At 38.1% G+C, this 22,808-nt stretch overlaps 1 protein-coding gene across 2 annotated transcripts in view; it reads right to left on the bottom strand.

The window, feature by feature from the left end:
* Positions 1-4,457: 4,457 nt before the first annotated feature.
* trmt61a (tRNA methyltransferase 61A) overlaps positions 4,458-22,808 on the bottom strand; it is a 37,688-nt gene continuing 19,337 nt past the window's right edge. For both annotated transcript variants that reach the window (XM_043697504.1, XM_043697505.1), the window contains exons 3-4: positions 8,407-8,673; positions 4,458-5,114 (exon numbers count right to left, since the gene is read on the bottom strand). In XM_043697504.1, the coding sequence (XP_043553439.1) occupies positions 4,792-5,114; positions 8,407-8,673 (590 nt within the window). In that variant the 3' untranslated portion in view covers positions 4,458-4,791. The remainder of the gene's footprint in view (positions 5,115-8,406; positions 8,674-22,808) is intronic.

Raw genomic sequence — 22,808 nt, 5'->3', positions numbered from 1 at the left:
TGGCAGATGGAGTACAATGTGAGAAAGTGTGAGGTCATGTGCTTTTGTGGGAAGAATAGAGGCATGGATTATTTTCTAAATGAGGAGAAAATTCAGAAGTCTGAAGTGCAAAAGAGACTTGGGAGTTCTAGTCCAGGATTCTCTCAAGACTGGTTGACTTAGTAGTTAGGAATGCAATTGCAATAATGGCATTTATTTTGAGGGGACTTGAATATAAAACTGGGATGTACTTCTGAGGCTGTGGTCAGACCACACTTGGAGTATTATGTCCAGTTTTGGGCCCCATGTGTCAGGATGTACTGGCCCTGGACTGTGTTCAGAGGAGGTTCACAAGAATGGTCCCAGGAATGAAAAGCTTAACATATGAGGAATGTTTGACGACTCCGGGTCTTTACTCAATGGAGTTTAGAAGGATGAGGGGGGATCTAATTACAGAATATTGAATTTCCTGGACAGAGTGGATGTTGGAAAGATGTTTCCATTGGTAGGAGAGACTAGGACTCAAGGGCACAGCCTTGGAGTAAAGGGAAGTCCTTGTAGAATGGAGCTAAGGGGAAACCTCTTCAACCAGAGAGTGGTGAATCTATGGAATGTATTGCCATAGAAGGCTGGGGAGGCCAGGTCATAGAGTGCATTTAAGACTGAGATAGATAGGTTCTTGATCGTCATGGGGATCAAAGGTAACGGAGAGAACATGGGAGAATGGGATGGAGAAACCTACCAGGCATTGTTAAATGGCGGATTGTCTTGTTTTAGTTTTATTTTTCTCTTTCTCTGTCTTCATCACCACCTATTATGTCCTCGTCACCACTTGCCCCAACCCACCCCAATGCCCAACCCTATCTTCACCATATATACTTTTCCTTGCTAAAATCAAACCTGAGAAAGGGTCACTGGACCCAAAACATTAACTTTGCTTTCTCTCCACAGAAGCTGACAGACCTGCTGAGTTTTTCCAGCAATTCCTGCTTTTGTTTCTGATTTCCAGCATCCACAGCTCTTGCATTTTTCTTTTGTTTAACTTTCTAAGTATAATTATGTTTCTCTCATCTGCCGGGAGTGCTTTTCAAAATAGAAACATTATCCAGTGAATCTTGGGCTGTAGACATGCTCGATTCTTAATTTTAGATTTGTCAGATTTTTTTTTAAAACCCAGCATTGAATCATGTGGCTGACAATCCTTAAATGGAACACTGAAGATGACTCAAAACATAGCATCCAACCTTCAGTTTTGTCAGTCCAAGGCAAGGTTATGTTTTCCTACAGAACCAATAACTCTGGCTCACCTTCTGGAAATCCCACCTCCCAAACTGCTGGTCAGTTCAGCGTAAAAGCAGGCCAATTTTCTGCCCTGCCTGCAACTGTTGAGTTACAATGAGGTGCCATTTCGCAGCTTCGGATTAAAATAACATTGAAACAAATCAGTTTTGACCTTAGGCCGGAAAGGAACAGTCACTCCACTGACTTTATGACCATTTTGAATGCAAGACAAATTATACAACTTCATGGATTATTTGTCACTGTCTAGTTAATAAAAATAAAATTGTCTGGAACTCCAATCGATATATCTAGCTTTTTAAAAACTGGCTCCACAATCAAGTAGTTCAACTGATGTAAAAACAAAATACTTCAAATGCTGAAAATCCAAAATAAAAACAGTAGGTCAGGCAGCATTCATGGAAAAGTTAAATATAAAAACTAAAATAAGACAATCTGCCATTCAACAATGCCAGATAGGTTTCTCCACCCCATTCTCCCACTTTCTCTCCGTAACCTTTGATCCCCTTGACAATCAAGAACCTGTCTATCTCAGTCTTAAATTAAAGGTTGATGACCTTTAATCAGAGTTGGATAAAGTTAGAAATGTAATAGGTTTTAAGCAGGAAGAAGTGTTTGAAGTAGAGCAGGGAGATAAATGGAAAGAAGAACAATGAGAGAAATTCATGTTAGAGTAAAAGCCAAGATAAACTAAATATCAGAAGAGTTCTGCAACAGCCTTTGCATCACCAATGCTTTTGTCAGTTAACCTCTTCTGTCTATCACCCCTTCACAAAATTTTGTTTTCTACAAACTTTCCATTTGCTTACAATGCATTGCATCTATTACATTTTATGAAAACATTTCTGTCGCTACAAATGATCCCAGACCTACTGAGTATTTCCAGCATTTACTGTTTTTATTTTTGCCCACTCTGAGCTGGAGGTGCATGTGGTGAGATACAATATAGCAGGTCTCCTGTCCGAATAGACATCTTAGACGTGCATTCTTACCAAGGCCAGCAACATAAAGACAGGCAGGAGTCTTTTCAGTTAGGGTACATGAGCCATTCCATGTAGATCTGATATTCAGCACAATTATCATTGATTAATTCCTACAAGATACAGCCTGAGGATATGTCTTGTATATGCCTTATCTTCATTCTCAATTTTTTTTTTAAAAAGGCTTAGGCACCAAGATAGCATTAATCTTGAGTATTCTCTAATTTGCTGACCTGAGCTTGGTTTTCAAAACTTCCGGAGCACCTTAAAATCAATCTTCAATTATTTTCTCAACTGGATCTCCAATCAGATTTGGAAATCAAACATGGTTTCTCTCAAAAACACTAATTTACAGTTTGATTGGTGAGATAATTATTACATGAAAGCCTTTAGCTTCAGAATATTATCGAATTAACATAATGTACTTAGGTTTATCTTGGGGCAACATAAGCACTTTAAAGTTATTGAAATTCCAATTTTTAAAGAGGTATTTTTCAGCAGTCTGTAGTTACATTGAAAAAAAATTGATCTACAGAGGAACCTCAATTCATTCAATATTTCGTTCAATTAATCGAATTTGGGATAACATAGTTTAGCCGAGCATCGGAACCTTGAGATCTTGCCGGATAATCCGAAATTTGGATAATCGAAGGCCGGATAATCAAGGCACATCTGTATTTTTCTTGAGGGGTCAACATTTCCCAGTGTCCCAAGTTCATGAAACAATTGCTGTATTTGACCCATGGCAGCAATGTGACATTTTCTCATTAATATTTTAGTGACAGCTTAGTTGCTAACACTTTCAGGCACAAAATGTAGGCCAACACACCAGCACAATAGTGAGTGTGTGCTGCACACTTAGAAGTTCTGTCTTTCCTATAATCCTTTAACATTTCGGCACCATTTGTTTATTTGGATGGATCTAAAGAATTCCATAACATTTTCAGGGAAATTATCTATGTTGTTCTAGCAAACATTTAGCCATCAAATAACAAGATTATCTGGTCATTGTCTTACTTCAGTTTGTTACAGCTTGCTGTGTGCAAATTGGCTGTTACATTTCCAATTTACAACAGTGATTTACAAACAATGTAGCATCTTGAAGCACTTTGGGTTTTGAAGGATATTGTATTCCTTTAAAATTTCATACAATTTTCTTTAAGTAGTCCCAAAATATTAAAGATTAGGCAAAGATTACAAAATGCATTTAGCTTTAGGAATTTCACCTTTAAAATGTTACATTATGATTTTAGCAGATTAACTTTTTCAGCCTCAAGTATTGAACTTAAATCTACAATATTTTAAATTGTTTGGATTGTTCTAATCTTTGGATTAAGTATCAAGTACATAGCCAGTTTTGGCTTAGAGACAGCACTCCCATCTTTACAGTCAGGTTTAAGTTCAACTTCAAAGACTCAAAATCATAAATTAGTATGAAATGTTTCACTTTTGAAAGTGCCACATTTCTGATTAAACTTAAGTCCTGTCAACTCACAGGTGGATGTCAGCACCTGAGAAGAGAAAGAAGTTCTCCAGGTATCTAGCTAAAATTTATCCTCCATCATAGCTAACAACTGATGATCCTGTTAATTGAAATTATCACTGGTTTTGGGATATTTGTCTGGCATGTTTCTGTATTATAACAATTACTATGTTAAGAAGGTAATTCTTTTGCATAAAGAGTACTTTGGGATATTGTGAATGGGGCAAACCTGATAGATCAGCTAGTTTCTTTCAGTACATTGCTCATGCGTCAAGGAATATTTTTCACAATAAGACCTGCTACCCAGAAGGTCTTCTGGATATGAGACCAGAACTCCAGTCATTCAAACATGTTACGAAATGGAGTTATGAAATGAAGTTTGGTTACATGAACCAATTCATCATCCTCGTCTGGAAAACTTTACTGCCTTGCAACACTTAACTCAAATATGCCATGAATAAACTTAAATGAATTTACTAGCTGTCAATATTTCCAAACACTATCATGTGGTCTTGCAACACAAATGGAAAGTTTGAGGGTTTTCACAAAGGTATTACAGTATTGCACATTGTTTATAGACTAGTACAAACACCACCATGTGTCCATCACCAAATTCAATCTTCAATAAATTCTATTCAATTTTAAATGTTATGAGTGCACATGGCTTCAGTCCCAGTATCAGATCATACCAGTATGTAAAGAAAAGTCACTTAATATCCTTGCTTATAAAATGTTTATTAGAAAATTAGTTAAATAAAAAAATCAAGAAATAAAGGACAGATGAAAGGAGGCCAGCGCAGCTTGCCCACATGGAATTTATAAGTGGTTTAGAGCCCACTGGTTCATACCATTTACAGCCCATGATCTGATTTTACATTCAATTCATTGCTGTTTCTCTGACAGTTTTTGCAAAAACAAAATAAAAAGGTTAAGAGTTTGCCAATACTGATTGGAACAGCTCTTGATAAATGCAAATCCCTGTGGAATTGGATTCCAGGTTCAAGCTTTTTTGGAAGAAAATAAAATGTTCAAAATAGCATTACTTGATGCTTATGAAAGATATTTTGTAGCAAAGGTCAAATATCCTGTATGACCTGCCATCTCTCTCAGAGGTGCACCACTTTTAAACTGGGTAGTTCCCGGTTGTAAATCACTCCAGCTGTCTTCCTTTGATTGGTTCTTGTCAGCCACTGTGTCTTGGTTATTTGTGTCTCCCACACCAAGGTCAGGGAGCTGCAGACTCACAGTCCTGACATCATATACACGGAGAAGAATTTCAAAAGTATGAATATCCATGAAGCCTTGCTCAGTCATTGCTAGGCAGGTGCGCTGTACTTGCTCAATACAGGGAGAGAAAGAACAGATCCTTCCACCTGAATTAAAAATATTTAAAGAATAAGTTAAAACATTGCACATATCCATTGCTACAAAAAATCCTTTCTATTTTAGTTTTAAAGCATTTGTGTTTTTTTTTTCCTTTCGTTCATTTATTTCTCATTTGTCCTTTCCACCAGGTTTAAAGCACCCGTTGCATTCTCATCTTTTCAGCACCTTCACCTTTAATTCATATTGACTGACTACAATCATTATGTTTAATTCTACATGACCACGATCACAACTCTTTTCTTCCTCTCACTCTCAAGGTCCTCTCCTCTTGTACAGGTGACAACCTGATGTACAGTCAGAGAGTCCCCTTAGCCTCTGACACTCTAGGGTAGTGGAATGAATTAAAAATCAAGAGTGCAAATTAATCTTGGAAAAATTCAAACTGTTTTGTAAATTTGATGATGCCCTGCCACATATTTTGAACACAGCCATATGATGGGACCTGAACAGGAGTAGTGGAATAGATCAGAATTGACTTCAAAATCCATTCACTATCAATTAGGATTGCATGGCATACTGCACTCCAAAATAAAATGTATTGGCATATTACACCCCCACAGTCAATACTATTTTCACAGTGAGCTGAATCAAAGTCCTACTGAAAAGGACAATGAGACAACTTACCTTCCTAAAATGCAAAAACAGAAACTTGCCCAAGAGGGCTGGCATGGTGGCTCAGTGGTTAGTATTGCTGCCTCACAGCGCCAGGGACCTGGGTTCGATTCCAGCCTTGGACAACTGTCTGTGTGGAGTTATATATAGCAATCCAACAACATAATTAAAATAACATTTTTGCCCAGGCTGTTAACATTTTAAGTGAAATGCATATTTATTTAATGCTTTCTACTAAATAAATTTAACATTTTATATTTTAAAGCAGCAGTATGGAGAAAGAAAGGTGCTAATCCGAGGAAATACTCTCAAAAGTTCTATCTCCTTTAATAAACCTTTTGTTTTGTCTGTCTGAGTTCAAAGTCATTCCTTGGGTGACTGATATGAGAGATTACTTATAAAGTCAATCCTAAATGAGATGAAGGATCATCATATAGGACAGTAAAACAAAATCCTCAGCTAGAGACACATATCCCATTTGGATTACTTATTCAAAAGTAGTGTAATTTTACTAAACTTGATTATCAGTAAGCAGGAAAATTGTAGCAAAATGTTGGCATTTTGGCAAGTTAAAATAGTTATTCCTTTTGGAAACAGTGTTGCTGCAGGGCAAATATTCCAAAATCATATTTTGTTCAGCTCAACAGAATTTAGCAGCAACAATGACTTTAGATAAGATTTGCCTGCTGTCATCAGTTGCTTGAGTAAAGACTGCATTATAATCACCCTAAATTACATTTGAAAATAGCAAGTGTACTTCAACCCACTGACTATAATCAAAGAATCTGTTCTGGCAATTCTGGAAATTACAGGCTCTATCAAATGGCAGATATTTACGACCAATGCAGAATTCTATTTTTAAATGATACAATTTCTTTGATGTACTGTATATAGTAATTGTAGCACCGATTAGGCCAGATTCAAATAACTTTTAACTATTTCTAGCACAGGTTGATTATAAAATATATAGGAGAAAGGAAACATAGGAAATGGCATTCAGACTAAGTTCACACTGAATTCAGCCACCAAAAGTTTTACCTCACTTTTCAGATTTGAAAGAAAACTGTAGGAAACCAGTACCTTGAACATCCACCAATCCCCCAAAACTCCGAGGACTTGAAATCAGGATCTAAATAGTCTACAAGTTTACAGTGAATAGGTGGAAAACTTAATTTGATAAATACTAAGTCATCCTGAATCACTTACCCGGACATACCATGTAAACCGCCAAATGATTGTCCACAAATATTAGAAAAATGATTGTTTGACCCTCCCAACCTCCAGGAGGAACTCAAAAGGTATTCACGATTTAAAAGAAAAAATAAATACAGTATTAAAACAAAGGGACAAGGGCATTCAAACCAAAAACTATTCAAATCAAGGCAAATGGACTGCTTGCATTCAGTGGTTGATAAAGACTAGAGAGAATTATTCCTTTTTATATCAAGGTTGAAAAGTAAATTTGAGGATGTGGTGCCAATCAAGTGGGCTGCTTTGTCCTGGTTCATGTCAAGTTTCTTGATTTCCTGGCTAATGAAGGCCATTGAATTCTGCGGGATGTCACTCATTAATGTAATTGCTTTCTTCATTACAGTTATTTTGCTGATGTTCATTTTGATGGGTTCCTTTTAAAGATTGTGGTTCAATACGATTGCACTGTTGGTAATAGCCCAGTGTCTCATGAATATCTACTTCTGAGCTGCTAGATCTGTTTGAAGTCTGTCCCATTTAACACAGTGGCAGTGCACATTTGTATTCTGACACCATTTTGAATTTAACTCTTCTACAGAAGCACAGTAACTTTTCAGAAGTTGAAACAAACTCACTCAGTAGAACCTATTTTACTACTCAAAATGCCAATGAACATGCAAAGCAGACTCTGCTGGAGAGTCTAATTGTTCCATTCTGCTGCTTCTTAATGTTATAAGTGCTGCAGGATATAAGTGCTGCTGGCAAGGCCAGCACTTGTGGCATGTCCCTATTTGGCCTTGAAGTGATTACCCTTGCTTTGCCATTTCAGAAGGGGAGTTAAGAATCAACCTCATTGCTTTGGGCCTGGTATCACACGTAGTCCAGACTGGGTCAGGACTTCCTTCTCTAAAAAGTAATGAATGAATAGAATGGTTTATTTTATTTTCATGGTTGACATTACTGACATTAGATTTGAACTCATGATCTATTCCATGAATTGCCATGATAGGATGTGAACTCAGTACAAACCTCCTGATGACTGGCCCAGTGACATTGCCATCTCCACCATCTCAAAGAAATGGAGAATGTGCATGAGAGCAAGAAACAACAAATATTATAAACTGATATTAAAAACAAATATTATAGGACAAGAGGGAGAAAAAACATCTGGAATGGATTTTGGACCCATCAGCAAAACCATTTGAATACCTGGTTAATTTTCTGGATCCTTTTCATTAGCCACAAGGAACCTCCTTGACAAACAGCTGACCATCAGGAGAAAGATATTCAATTGACATGTTTATAGGTTACCCATGGTATTAAATATTAAAATGTGTGCCTGACCTACATTTATGTATTTTAAATAAATATTTAAATGAAGTGGAAACAAACATTTTGGAAATGAAGGAAAAAACTGCATTCGAATTGTTAAATAGTAATAGATTTGTACAATTATTTGATTCCCTGTTCTCTTACCTTCAGTTTTCAGAGCAGATTTTGCATATTTTACAGCTTCCCAAGGTGATGGGATGTCCAGAAATACAGCATCTGCAATATTGACAACTCCAAAACCTTCCTTACAAACATCTTGGTTTTTCACTGTGACCAAATGATCTATTTTATGATCACAAAATTCCTCTTCAGCTTTTTCTGCTCGTTGTTTGTGAAACTCGACAGTGTATAGCTGTCCTGTTGGTGCGATGGTCCGAATGATAGCATGAGAAAGAGAACCACTTCCTGTACCTGCAACATAATGAAAAAGAATGGTCCTATTTCTAAAAGAAAACTACACCACGCAACAAAAATACTTTGCAGAATTGAAAAATGAACTCCTAGCAATGCAAAGGAAAAGATAGTGATGAAAGGGACAGGTCATGGGCATGTTCCCATCCCCCACTCCAGGTAGGGTAAAGTCTTAACAATATGACTAGGTACATAAAAATAATTCATGATGTTATGGATAAAATGGCTTCTGGGTCTGCTTCTCTACTGCATTTTAATAACATATTTGAATGTGCAACTTGTCTGGCATGGTGAAAGACTGTTTCTCAGTACATAAGTTGCACCTGTATCAATAAAAGGAATCAATTGTTGGGTTTAAACATCTTAAACTGGGCATACCTAAATCAGTGCTTTTGCAAGTCAATTAGATGTGGGTAGCAAAAATTAGTCAGCAACTAATTGAACTCAAAACAAGTTTCAAGAATGGCATTTTTGTTTTTCTGAGCACTCTGATCTGAACATTAACGTCAATAACTTCAGATTGAACCTAGTTTATTTACAGGAAAATTCGCAGATAAATATTGAACTCAGCAGAAGTAAAAAGTGAACATATTGGATACAGATGCTTAGAATTGGACTGGGAAAGGTGTTTCTGTATGTGAAAGCGGACTCTCCTTTACTTTGTATGAAATTATCATTTTCACTGGGTTTTCAGCAATTTAGTTCTAATCCTATGATTCATTTGTCTACCTCTTTTAACATTTATTCAATCTTCTCAATATTTTACTTGGACAGGAGCTTTCACTGTCTTAGCTATTTACCATCTCATTCATATTTTAATGTTGCCACACCAACATTATCCATCATATTTGGTAAATATTCTGCTTTTATTTTATTAAGTTCATTAACTTGCTCTCATGCTTGTAATACCTGTTTGTCTGTCTACACCTCCAGTTTCTTCTGCTCATAGACATCTCTCCTCAGCCACCAATTCTTCTAAAGTACTTGGCTTAACTTTTAAATACCTCTATAGCTAGTGACTAATGGACATTCTTTGCCCTTTAAATCTCTCATAGCGTTATTTTGGGATGCAATGAAGTTTTTAAAAATGTGATAATACTCTTCAGGCAAAGTAGTAAATACCATGACTGTACGGGGTAAAGGAAAGCCTTTAACAACAAGATATGGTGAAACTCGGTAAAAATGGGCCTTTACGGCTGGCAGTATTAGTGAGCCTGCCAGATTTACTTTGGGATTATTATCAATGAAGCATCAGAAATCAGGAGCCCTAACGCCACAAAAACAATCCTATTTAAAACCAAATGCAGTTTGAACATGGCAGACAGGGGTTGGGTGGGTGGGGGTTTGTGCTTAGGCTGTTCAAACTGGGAGACTAATCATAAAGTAGCAGCAGGTGCAAAACACACATTTTCCCAGTATTGTTACAACTCTCAGAAATTCCATTTAATGCTCACTTGTTGCATCTTGTGAACCTCAAGTTAAGACCCTTTGTTCTCTGTACTGCCAAGAATACAACGTTGATTCAAAGCCTACTATTGAAATGGAAATCAGTGCATGAATGAAGTTCAAGACTGTTGCAGATGTTTGAAGTTTCAGTAAAAATAATCCATTCAGAATGTAATTTGAACTGTGCAACTATTCTTGAAGTTAAACTGAACATAATACTTACCTCACCAGTCCAGATACACTGCATTCAAAACAAACGAGCTTAAAAATGTTTAGAACTCCAGCGCATCTGAAACACTTGTGTTGCTGTTAAATTATAAAACACGCAATTTGTAAAAAATATACAATGTTTTAAATAAAACGGATTTCTGTGCAATACTGCAAGCAACTAGCATTCTGGATTAGTGTAAATAGCGTAAAAAGAACCCATATTTTCTCCCTGCAGAAAAATGAATGATACAGAAAAATAAATGACCAGCAATCAGGATGTTGGTTTGAAACGTGTGTAGTTCAATGCCAGGAGCATCCGGAATAAGGTGGGTGAACTTGCAGCATGGGTAGGTACCTGGGATTTCAATGTTGTGGCCATTTTAGAGACATGGCTAGAGGAGGGACAGGAATGTTTGAATGGAATTGAATTTATTGTCATGTGTACCAAGGCACAGTGAAAAGCTTTGTCTTGCGAGCAATACAAGCAGATCACAGGGTTAAGTAGCATAGATAATAAATAATAGGTAAAACATGGCAAAAACAAAAACACAGGTACAGACGAACGTTAAGAGTTTGTGAGTCCATTCAGTATTCTAACAACAGTAGGGTAGAAACTGTTATGAAACCAGCTGGTGCGTGTTCCGGCTTCTGTACCTTCTCCCCGATGGTAGAGGTTGTAGAAAAACATTGCCAGGGTGGGATAGAGCTTTGAGAATGCTGGCAGCCTTTCCTTGACAGCGGGCCTGGTAGATAGATTCTATAGATGGGAAGTTGGCCTTTGTAATTGTCCGGGTCAAGTTCACCACTCTGTGTAACCATCTCGGATCTTGAATGATACAGTTGCCATACCAGGTAGCGACACATCCAGACAGAATGCTCTCAATGGTGCACCTATAAAAATTGGCAAAGGGGTTCGCCATCATGCCAAATTTCCTCAGCTGTCTGAGGAAGAAGAGATATTGTTGGGCCTTTGTGACCAGTGTGTCCACATGAAGAGTCCAAGAAAGCTTGTTGTGGATGACCACTCCCATTCATTTCACCTCTGTGTTGTTAACATGTAGGGTGGCATGAGTAACATCCCGCCAAAAGTAAATAATGAGTTCCTTGGTTTTGCTGGCTTTGAGAGCTAGGTTGTTCTCAGCGCACCATTTTTCCAGGTCTTCCACCTCCCGCCTTATCGGTTTGAGGCCATCTGGAGATTCAACCAACTATAGTGGGGTCATGAGCGAACTTGTAACTGGCATTAGTCTGGTATTTGGCGATGCAGTCATGGGTATACAGTGAATACAGTAGAGGGCTAGTTGAGTGTTAGTGGTGATGAAATATTGTCCCCAATCTTCACTGTTTGCGGCATGTGGGTCAGGAAAATGAGGATCCATTTGCAGATTCTGGGATTTCGATGTTTCAGTAAGAACAGAGAAGATGGTACGGTTTGGAGAGGTGGGGTGGGCATTATTAATCAAAACTAGTATTACAGCAACTGAGATAACACTTGAGGACTCATCCACTGAGGTAGTTTGGGCTGAGGTTAGAAACAGGAAAGGAAAGGTCACCCTGTTGGGAGTTTTCTATAGGCTTCCAAATTGTTCCAAGGATGTAGAGGAAATGATAGCAAAGATGGTTCTCGATAGGAGCAAGAGTAACAGGGTAGTTGTTATGAAGGATTTTAACTTCCCCAATATTGACTGGGAATCCTGTAGTTAAAGTAGTTTAGATGGGTCAGTTTTTGTTAAATGTGTACAGGAGGGTTTTCTGACAGTATGTAGATGGATCAACAAGGGGCGAAGCCATATTGGATTTGGTACTGGGGAATGAACCCAGTCAGGTATTAGATTTGGAGGTAGGTGAGCACTTTGGCGATAGTGATCACAATTTGGTTACGTTTACAATTGCAATGGGCAGGGATAGGTATATACTGCAGGGAAAGAGGTATAACTGGGGGAAAGGCATCTATGATGCAATTAGGCAAGATTTAGGATGGATAGGATGGGGAAGGAAATTGCAGGGGATGGACACATTTGAAATGTGGAGCTTATTTAAGGAACAGTGGGCGGCACGGTGGCACAGTGGTTAGCACTGCTGCCTCACAGCACCAGAGACCCGGGTTCAATTCCCGCCTCAGGCGACTCTCTGTGTGGAGTTTGCACATTCTCCCCGTGTCTGCGTGGGTTTCCTCCGGGTGCTCCGGTTTCCTCCCACAATCCAAAAATGTGCGGGTTAGGTGAATTGACCATGCTAAATTGTCTGCAGTGTTAGGTGAAGGGGTAAATGTAGGAGTATGGGTTAATGCAGAAAAGTGCGAGGCATTTCACTTCAGGAGAAGTAACAGGAATGCAGAGTACTGGGCTAATGGTAAAATTCTTGGCAGTGTAGATGAATAGAGAAATCTTGGTATCCAGGTGCATAAATCCCTGAAAGTTACCATCCAGGTCGAGAGTGTTGTTAAAAAGGCATATGCATTTATTGGTAGGGGGATTGGGTTTTGGAGCCATGAGGTCATGCTTCAGCTGAACAAGACACTGGTAAGGCCACATCTGGAGTATTGTGTACAGTTCTGGTCACCGCATTATAGGAAGGATATGAAAGCTTTGCAAAGGGTTCAGAGATGACTTACTAGGATGTTGCCTGGTATGGAAGCAAGGTCTTATGAGGAAAGGCTGAGGGAACTGAGATTGTTTTTGTTGGAGAGAAGAAGGTTGAGAGGTGACTTGATCGAGATATTTAAGATAATCAGAAAGTTAGATAGGGTGGACAGTGACTGCTTTTTTTTTCTTGGATGGTGAAGGCTAATGCAAGGGGGCATAGATTTAAATTTTGGGTTGATAGATTTAAATCAGATATCAGGGGTAATTTCTTTACTCAGAGAGTTGTAGTGGCGAGAGTAGTACTGCCTGCAACAGTAGTAGACAAGCCAACGTTAAGGGTGTTTAAATGGGCATTGGACATACATATGGATAATAATGGAATGGTGTAGGTTAGATGGGCATCTGATTAATCTCACAGGTCGGCGCAACATTGATGGCCGATGGGCCTGTACTGTACTGTAACGTTCCATGTTCCATCATATGCTTTGATCCTATGTTATGGTAGTACCTATGGCAAAATTTATCCAACTTACTTGTACCAAGTCATACTCACCATCATCATTCCTATTTAATGATCTACATTAGCTCACCTCCAGACAATGAGTCAATGTCTCATCAGGATGATGGGCTCTTGCCTGAAGCATCGATTCTCCTGCTCCTCAGATGCTGCCTGACCTGCTGTGCTTTTCCAGCACCACACTCTTGACTCTGATCTCAAGCATCTGCAGTCTGCACTTTCTCCGCCTCTAGACAATGCCTACATTTTAGTCCCATCTGTGGCTTTAGCTTACCCTATCTCTAATGTGTTCCATTCCCACAACACTCCAAGAGATCCATGCCAAATCTAATTCTCGAGTGTCCTTGGTTTTATCTGCACTGCATTGGTAGGTCTGCCATCAACAGTTCAGACCTGAGCTCTGAAATTCCCTCTGTAAATCTCTCTAGCTCTTTAAAATATCCCTTTTAGACCATGACATAACATAGGGTTAATTAGGGGGACATGAAAATAAAACCTGGCCAGTTAAACATCAAGTAGTTCATGCAAACTCAACATCTGTAAAATACCATACTAAACAGAATATCAAAAAAAATCTAGTTTATACTAAACCATGCCTTGTTTCAAAATCTCCTCAAAAGCTCAATCCAATACACAAGGGGCTTCTCCTTGTTTATATTCATATATTAAGTCAGCTGCTTCTGAAAGCACCATCTGTGAGCACCACTTGAGCATATCTCCAGTAGGATCACATGATCAAGCTTAAAAAAAAACTGACATCATGCTCACTTACATATGTTTACATAATCAACCAACCTTAAGCACAAGTCTTTCCTTCCTAACCATGTTATCAAATGTCGTGAAACAAAACCTATTCTGCAGGCAGACATTCAGTTTGATTTGGCACTTGGATGTGTAAACGATTTTGTTGTCAAATCTGTAAATTCTGCAATGGAACTAAGCAGCTGCTTGAAGAAAGGACAACCGTCAAACGCTTACATATTTCATCTCTGCACCTAGTCAGACTAACTTGTGGTGAAATTTACCAACAGCCGTGATGATTGAGATATTTTTGAATACCTGCAATGCAGTCTTGAATTAAAATAGAATCCACTTGTCAGCACATTTAGATTTTTAAAATCTATTTTTCTTAATTTTGCACTAATTGAATTTGACATGCACTGCTGACAAATTAAAATAATTGCTTTCTTTTTGACTATATCCTACTTCTGTCAAACAATAGATCTACTTAAGAGCCCATTACTCAAAGAACCTTTATCACTGCTTCTTTCAGTATTTACTTGCTCCAGGAAAACCCTTTCACTTCAACTTCTTGTTTCATGTGGGTGCTCAAAACTGACCAAATTCTGTACCAGAGCTTTATAAGTTTGACATATTTTCACATGCAGAAAAGTAATGACTAGTTGAACTATCATCCCATAGATTTAACAGAAAAGAGGATTAATTATACCTTGTGGTACTTATTACTGCAGTATTCTATGGAGAGAGTGGGATAGCGTCATTAGTTATGGATTCCTTTAGTAAAGGGCAAGCTTGAACACAATGGGGTGAATGACCTATTATTGCAGTTAGCTCTTTGGTTTTAAAGACACAATGCACAGGGCTAACATATGGCCTCACTGAGCCATTACATCTTTTGCCTAGGAAGGAAGAAAAAGTAGCTCTTTGTATTTTAGTTCCTTGAACTGCTTAAAAGTAGATGGCACTCTGCACTAGACAATTTGTGGAACTTCTCTATTTCCATGTAATAAAACCAGAAGTAAACTGTGGATCATTCGTCAGTAGAGGTTAGCTAGCAAACTTTCCAATTGGATACTAACTCCTATTAAAAAAGTATGAAGCATCAGTTTTAAAACATTTTGAGTGAAGTAATGGAAGTACAACAAACAACAAAAGCAACCTTCTGTTAGGCCACTTTAACACAGCAAAGATCTTCACATGAAAAATGGCAAAAGCTTTGCAGCAATAGTGGTAGAGAAGGAAATTAAAGCGTTGTGCAGCTTTATAAAGGACAAAGAACAATACAGCATAGGAACAGACCCGTCAGCCTACCAAGACTGTGCTAAACAGAAACCAATAATAACAAAACTGGTCTTCCTGATTTAAGTACTGAATTTTTACATATTTTCCTTTATGATTCATTTCTCACACCATAAAGTTGTCCATCATCACCCTATGCAAATATCGAAGTTGAGGGAAGATGAAGTCAACAGTGTTGGACACAGTAGTCAGAAAAGGGAGATTTTCATCAGTATTGACCTGCTTGTGGCAAGTACTCAATTTTATTACATCGCTATCAAATTGCAGGACTTATGGAAAGAAAATTACCAACTTGATGTGATTCATATTTTAGGGGGAGGAGATGGCCTAGACGTAATATCGCTGGACTGTTAATCCAGAGACCCAAGTAATATTCCGGGCACCCAGGTTTGAGTCATGTCACAGCAGATGGTGGAATTTGAAATCAATAAAAATCTGGCATTAAGAGTCAAAAGATGATCATGAATCCACTGCTGATTGATGGAAAAACCCATCTGGATCATTAATATCCTTCAGGAAGGGAAACTGCCATCACCACCCAATCTGGTCTACGTGACTCCAAATCCACAGCCATATGGCTGACTCTTACCTGGGCAATTAGAGATAAATAAAGAAAATTACAGTACAAGAACAGGCCCTTTGGCTCTCCAAGCCTGCACCGATCCAGATCCTCTATCTAAACCTGCCTCCTATTTTCCAAGGATCTGTATACCTCTGCTCCTTTCCCATTCATGTATCTGTCTATTTACATCTTTTTAATGACGCTACAGTGCCCACCTCTACCATCTCCACTGGCAACTTGTTCCAGGCACCCACCACCCTCTGCATAAAGAATTTTCCATGCATATTTCCCTTAAACTTTTCTCCTCCCACCTTGAACTTATGACCTGTAATTGATCCCCCACTCTGGGGAAAAAGCTTCTTGCTATCCACCCTGTCTATACCTCTCATGATTTTTGTAGTCCTCAATCAGGTCTCCTCTCAACCTCAGTCTTTCTAATGATAATAATCCTAATCTACTCAACCTCTTCACAGTTAGCACCCTCCATAGCAGGCTATATCCTGGCGAAACTCCTCTGCACCCTCTCCAAAGCATCCACATCCTTCTGGTAATGTGGCGACCAGAACTCTACGCAATAAATGCTGGCCTGCCAGTGACACCCTCACCCCATGAATGAATAAAACACATTAATAAAATTATTATTATGCTGTAAAAGTGCAGTTGTTGATTAACAGGAGCTGGAACTTTGCCTATTGCCTAGGGAAATATTCAGTAGAATTCAAAAATAATCCCAGTGGTGTTCTAATGAATAACATTGACTCAGCACCTGGAGGTAAATAGTACAACTGGTAAGCATCAAGCTTTGCTGAACAGAAACCAAACCCAAGTGGGTTAAATTGAAAGCAGACTTGGAACTTGGACAAGCCATGACAACTGAGAAAACAAATCGAAATGCATTTAACTTCAAACCTAGAGTGCTTTTCAGATTTTCTGCATCAGAAAAGAAATCAGTACACTTTTGTCAACATTCCTGAGCACAACAGTTTCAGTGTAAAAGCTAAAGAGTTGAAGACAAACTTATTTTACTGGGAGGAAAAGCAGCAAGGCAAGAGACCGTGCCGAGACTGAAATGAAATAATACTATTCATCAACAATAGAATTGATTAAGCAGACAGAAAAGCTGCAAATTAACTACCATTCAGCAGGATAAAAAATGAATGTAAAGTTTGGAGTTTGAAGTTTGGAACTTAAACTTAGTTAATACATATAGGCACAATAATACAAATGAATGTCAAGAGAAGTGTGTGAAAGATAGAAATTCTGAGAAAGTAAAAGCAATTAGGAAAAATGAAAATGCAATAAGTGGTTTTCAATATATACATTAGTTGTAAGACAAGAAATGACGCAGGCAAGCTTGGGATGAAAAACACAATCAAATATACAATATTTGATAATTCTACAAAGTGAAGGAGTGCAAAAGTTAGTTATTTTTGCAGGGATTTGGCACGGACACAACAGGTCAAATGGATTCCATTCTAGAATTCCAAATAAAGCAGTTGTCTCTGTTTTCTCATAGCAATTTGGGATGACAGATTCATTAGAATACTTTATAACAATTACCCAATACTATTCAAAAGAAATAGTACAAATAAGTCACACAGCCAAAAGGTAAACCAATTAATTGAACTGTTATGATTTACAGATGTAAATCCTTAAAATAGGGGGGCCTGAAAGAGAAATTGGGTAAGAAATCATGGAGGCCAGGTTTAACTTTTCAAAATTCTGTGCTAAGGGACTGGAGAGTGTCAAATGTAACGTCTTCAAAATGAGACGATTACTGCTAAGTTACTAGTCAGTTGCTGGTAAAATACTAAAGTCTATTGTAGGTGAAAAAAATAACAAGGTGTATGTTGGCAACAAATTTGAGAAGTGTTTAACCTAAAAGTATGCAACTCTGAACAGATGCATTTACACAAGTGTCAAGGTGAAGGAAATGTACTTGAGCAAATATGTGACAAATAAATACATGGAACAGTCCTGCAAAGAGAATTTTATTTATAAAAATATTCTGCCTAGAACAAAAACAAATACTAAATCATTTAACTGCTGGTCAATTCCTAGCCAATGAAGGAGTATGAATTTATTGTAATTAAAAAAATTGTATCACCATGCCATTATGACTTGGCCTGCCATTTTGTAAAATCAAAGCCTCAAAATGTGTAGGATTAATGTTACAGTGATTTTACCTTGAAAAATCCAGAACTAAGTCACATTTATTCCATACCTCACTTGTACACAATATGACTGATGTTCTGAAGTATATGGCCACATTGACATCGTTGCAAATTTTTTTTAAAGACTGGAGCCATAGAGCTGTACAACATGGAAACAGAAGTAGAAAAGCAGCAGCAAACCAACTAAAATTTTCATCTGTGTTTGGAAATCCCTCAACTATCACGTTCGCTAAGCTGTTTACGTAGTTCTGGCCATAATGTTGGTAACATAATTTAGTTAATAACCACATTTATAAAGAAACGGTTAATAACTATCTATACAGTAGTGTTTTCTAGGTTTGGAATACCTACGAAAGAAAGAATGCTTTCTCAATGCTATGTAAAGCTCAAACTGTTTGTGGGCAATCCTAGGGCCATCTCTTCCAGGTGAAGAGACTCATCAAGTTGTAGATTTCAGTACCCAGCCACCATCTGAGACCACAGCTTTCAGGAGTTTTTCATAAAACAATAAAAGGCTGACAGCAATACTAACCATTCCTGTTCTCCCAAATATTCACGGAAGTACCATCTTTAGGAGGATGCAAAGTAATCAGAATTTGTGCAAGGTTTCAAGACTACAGGAAAGAACAAACTCAATTTATTTTCTCAATTTGAAGTCAAAATAATGCAGACGGAATGAAAACGTAGTAATCGTGTCCACTTGAAATCCACAGACTCAGAAAAATGCTCCAAAACAAAGTTCAAATCTCACAATGTCAGTTAAGGGAATTTAAATTCAAATTAATTAATAAATCTGGAATAAAACTAATTTCAATGGTGAACAAGAAACTGCTGGAATGTCATAAAATGACTGGCTCAGCTGTCTCCTTCAGGGAAGAAAATCTGTTTCCTTAACCAGTCGGGTTATGTGAGATATCAGTGTAGTTAACTCTTAAAGCAACCTTTGAAAGAGCAAGCCATTCAGGTGTATCAAAGTGCTACAGAAAAATTAAACAACAACAAAACCGGACTGACTACCTGGCATCGATCTCAAACAACAAAAACACACCATGCCAGGTTGACCTTGCAGTGTCGACCTCTGCGTTAGTGAAAGAAAAATGGTAGAGCTGCCCCAGAACTTAACATAGCAAAACCCACCAAATCATATCTTACAACTAATGTCCGACGTAACTCGATCATCAGTCAAGTTCGTAATGTGGTTCATTTACACTTGTTGGAAGTGGCAACAGTCATTCACAGGCCATTCCTGCAGTATGTTCAAGCTTTGCACTCCTTTTGAGTCACCCAGGAGCTCAAATAACTTGCCGTTCTCTGCACTTTCTGCACTGCAATGCCTCAGCCAGAATTAACCTGCAAACAAACTGCACCCTTTTGTCGAAGAATTACAAAGAACAATGAAATTTACAGCATAGGAACAGGCCCTTTGGCCCTCCAAGCCTGCGAGGATCCAGATCCTCTATCCGAACTTGTTGCCTATTTTCTAAGGATCTTTATCCCTCTGCTCCCTGCCGATTCATATGTCTGTCTAGATACATTTTAAATGACGCCATCATGCCCGCCTCTACCACCTCTGTTGGCATCATATTCCAGGCACCCACCACCATCTGCATAAAGAACTTTCCATGCATATTGCCCTTAAACTTTTCCCCTCTCACCTTGAACCTGTGACCCCTAGTAAATGAGTCCCCCACTATGGGAAAAGGCTCCTTGCTATTCACCTTGACTACCTCTCTCATGATTTTGTAGGCCTCAATCAGGTCTCCTCTCAACCTCAGTCTTTCTAATGATGATAATCCTAATCTACTTAACCTCTCTTCATAGCTAGCACCCTCCATACCAGGCAACATCCTGGTGAACCTCCTCTGCACCCTCTCCAAAGCATCCTTTTGGTAATGTGGTGACCAGAACTGTACGCAGTATTCCAAATGTAGCTGAGCCAAAGTTCTATGCAACTGTAACATGACCTGCCAACTCTTGTACTGAATACCCCATCTAAAGAAAGCATTCTGTATGTCTTCTTGACCACTCTATCGACTTGCATTGTACCCTTCAGGGTACAATGGACCTGAACATTCAGATCTCTCTCTATATCAATTTTTCCCAGGGCTTTTCCATTTACCGTATAGTTCAGTCATTAATTGGATCTTCCAAAATGCATCACCTCACGTTTGTTGTGAACATTTGAAATTTAGCATTCTAGTATTTGTTGAGAAGGAGTGCAAGACAAAAACCTTCAGCAACATGTCACTTTTCAGCAATACAGAAATAAAAAACTCGGCTATGGGAATAGGCAGGAGATTGGGACTAGCAGAGTGGGATTAACAGTTGTTCTTGCAGAGACCTCATACAGACTCATCAGTCTCATTTACTCTTTCAATCAAAATTATCATTGGTAAATAAGAGCTCATATTTAAATTTGGCTAATAGATTTACATCCATATAAAAATAGGTTGACCCATGAACTTTTCTTGAATATATTATGGAGGAAAAAAAAACAAATTTAGTCTTTTACACTCCCTAAAGGAACAATATTTTTTTTAAAAATGTATAAATGAGATTGAAGTAAAGTCAGTCTAGTTGGTATGGATATTTATCTAGCCTATTATTTTCATTTAGGTGAATACTGTTGTTTAACGAATGTTATTGCATTGTATCACCTTGTTCAGAGCACAAGTCACATGAATTCCCTTCGGCAATACTCAGTTTTATGCTGCATTCTTTTAATAACTAATCTACCTATAGAAAGGTCTGACCTTCTACAACAAATATCTCACTCTCAAGGACATTTTTTAAGCTCTTTCTGGACAAGGTATCAGGTATCTGGCAGCACATACAGACTATTGTTAGAAGAAGAATAGCTTCCTGCATATCCTCAACTTGGATCTTCGCTCCTACACACATGCAGGAGAAATAGTTTAACTCTTACTTTGGGTAACTTTCTTTCTAGTTCAACTTAGTGAAACTCTATACACAGCAGGAAAGTTAAACAGTGATCATATTTATTAAATTTTGAAGAAGTTTTTCAATGTGCAAAAAAAAAGTGTTCATGATCATTAGAATTTGAGATTAGATTAGATAAAACAATGCTCAAAATGACATCGCTGCATTTCTGGTGATAATACAAAACTTTCTTTTGAAAAATATACATATTGTACATTCTGCTAACTTTCTGGAGGGAAACAAGTCAACTAGATTTTCATCATTTGAGTTATGTATGAAGAAGAAAGATTTATTTAAGGGTCTTATTTTCATTATTATTTTTGTGAAGTATTAGATACTGTTCACATCTAAATTTATTTGGTGTATTTCTTTTTATGTAAAATAAAATGGACCAGGAACTCAATTAGAGAGCTCATTCTTATTTGGTCAGATTTTGTTGTGAGTGGTGAATAAACAGCACTAGCCATTTGTTCAACTTTAACATACCTACAGATTCTCCTCAGGTTTGAACACAGTAAGTTGCAATTAGCCAAATAACGTATTGTCTTCTAAAAGGGATCTGGGATTTTTGTGAACAGGCCTTCACAAACAAAATTGCAAAATGCTAGTGAGCACTTTGGCATCTGATCCAGGGAGGTTTACATTGGAATAGTGAATTCAAATATCTATGAAAACCTAAATAAGTAATGGGAAAGATAGATTGGATGGAGGGGAGGGGGTGCAGTAAGCAATCAGAGTGAGCGAGCGAGCAAGCAAAAAGACTTACACACATACATAGAGACAAAGGAGTAAGTTTAGCATCACCAATAAACTTATTAAAATTGCATTCCAGTGCCACAGAGGAGGTTTAGAAATAATTAAAACGTAAGATCATAGATACAGGAGCTGCATTAGCCCATTTGAGTCTGCTCTGTCATTCAGTCATGGTTGATAAGATTCTCAACCCCATTCTCTTGCCTTCTCCCCATAGCCCTTGATCCTCTACTAATCAAGGTCTTGGCCTCACTCACTGACTTGGCTTCCACAGTCTTTTGCAACAATGAGTTCCACATATTTATCACACTCTGCTTGAAGAAATTCTTCTTCATCTCAGTTCTAAAAGAGGCTGTGCCCTGGGGCCTAGTCTCTTCTACTAGTGGAAACATCTTCTCCATGTCCAATTTATCCAGGTCCCTCAGTATTCTGCAAATTTCAATCAGTTCCCTCTCATCCTCTAAACTCTAATCAAATACAGACCAAGATTCCTTAACTGCTCCTCATGTGACAAGCTCTTCATCCCCAGGATCATTCTTACAAAGCTCCTCTAAGGCCAACAACTGAGATTTGGGGCACAAAACTGCTCGCAATATTCCAAATGCAATCTGACCAGAGTCTTATACATCTCAACAGTACATCACGGCACTGGTATCCTGGCCCTCTCAAAATGAATGCTAAAACTGTGTTTGTCTTCCTAACTGCCAAGTGAACTTGCTTGTTAACTTTCGGAGCTTCAGAAACTAGGACTCCCAAGTCCCGTTGTGCTTCAGATTTCCAAAGCCTTCCTTTTGCGAAAATAATATATGCCTCGATTCCTCCCACCAAAGTGCAAAACCTCATACTTTTCCACAGTGCATTCGATCTGCCACTTCTTTGCTCACTCTCCTAAGTCTGAAGCCTTTCTT

This window comes from Chiloscyllium plagiosum, chromosome 10 (genome assembly GCF_004010195.1).
Source record: "Chiloscyllium plagiosum isolate BGI_BamShark_2017 chromosome 10, ASM401019v2, whole genome shotgun sequence".
Classification (NCBI taxonomy): domain Eukaryota; kingdom Metazoa; phylum Chordata; class Chondrichthyes; order Orectolobiformes; family Hemiscylliidae; genus Chiloscyllium; species Chiloscyllium plagiosum.
Note: the sequence above shows the minus strand (reverse complement) of the source record. Positions and strands in the feature narration are given on the sequence as shown.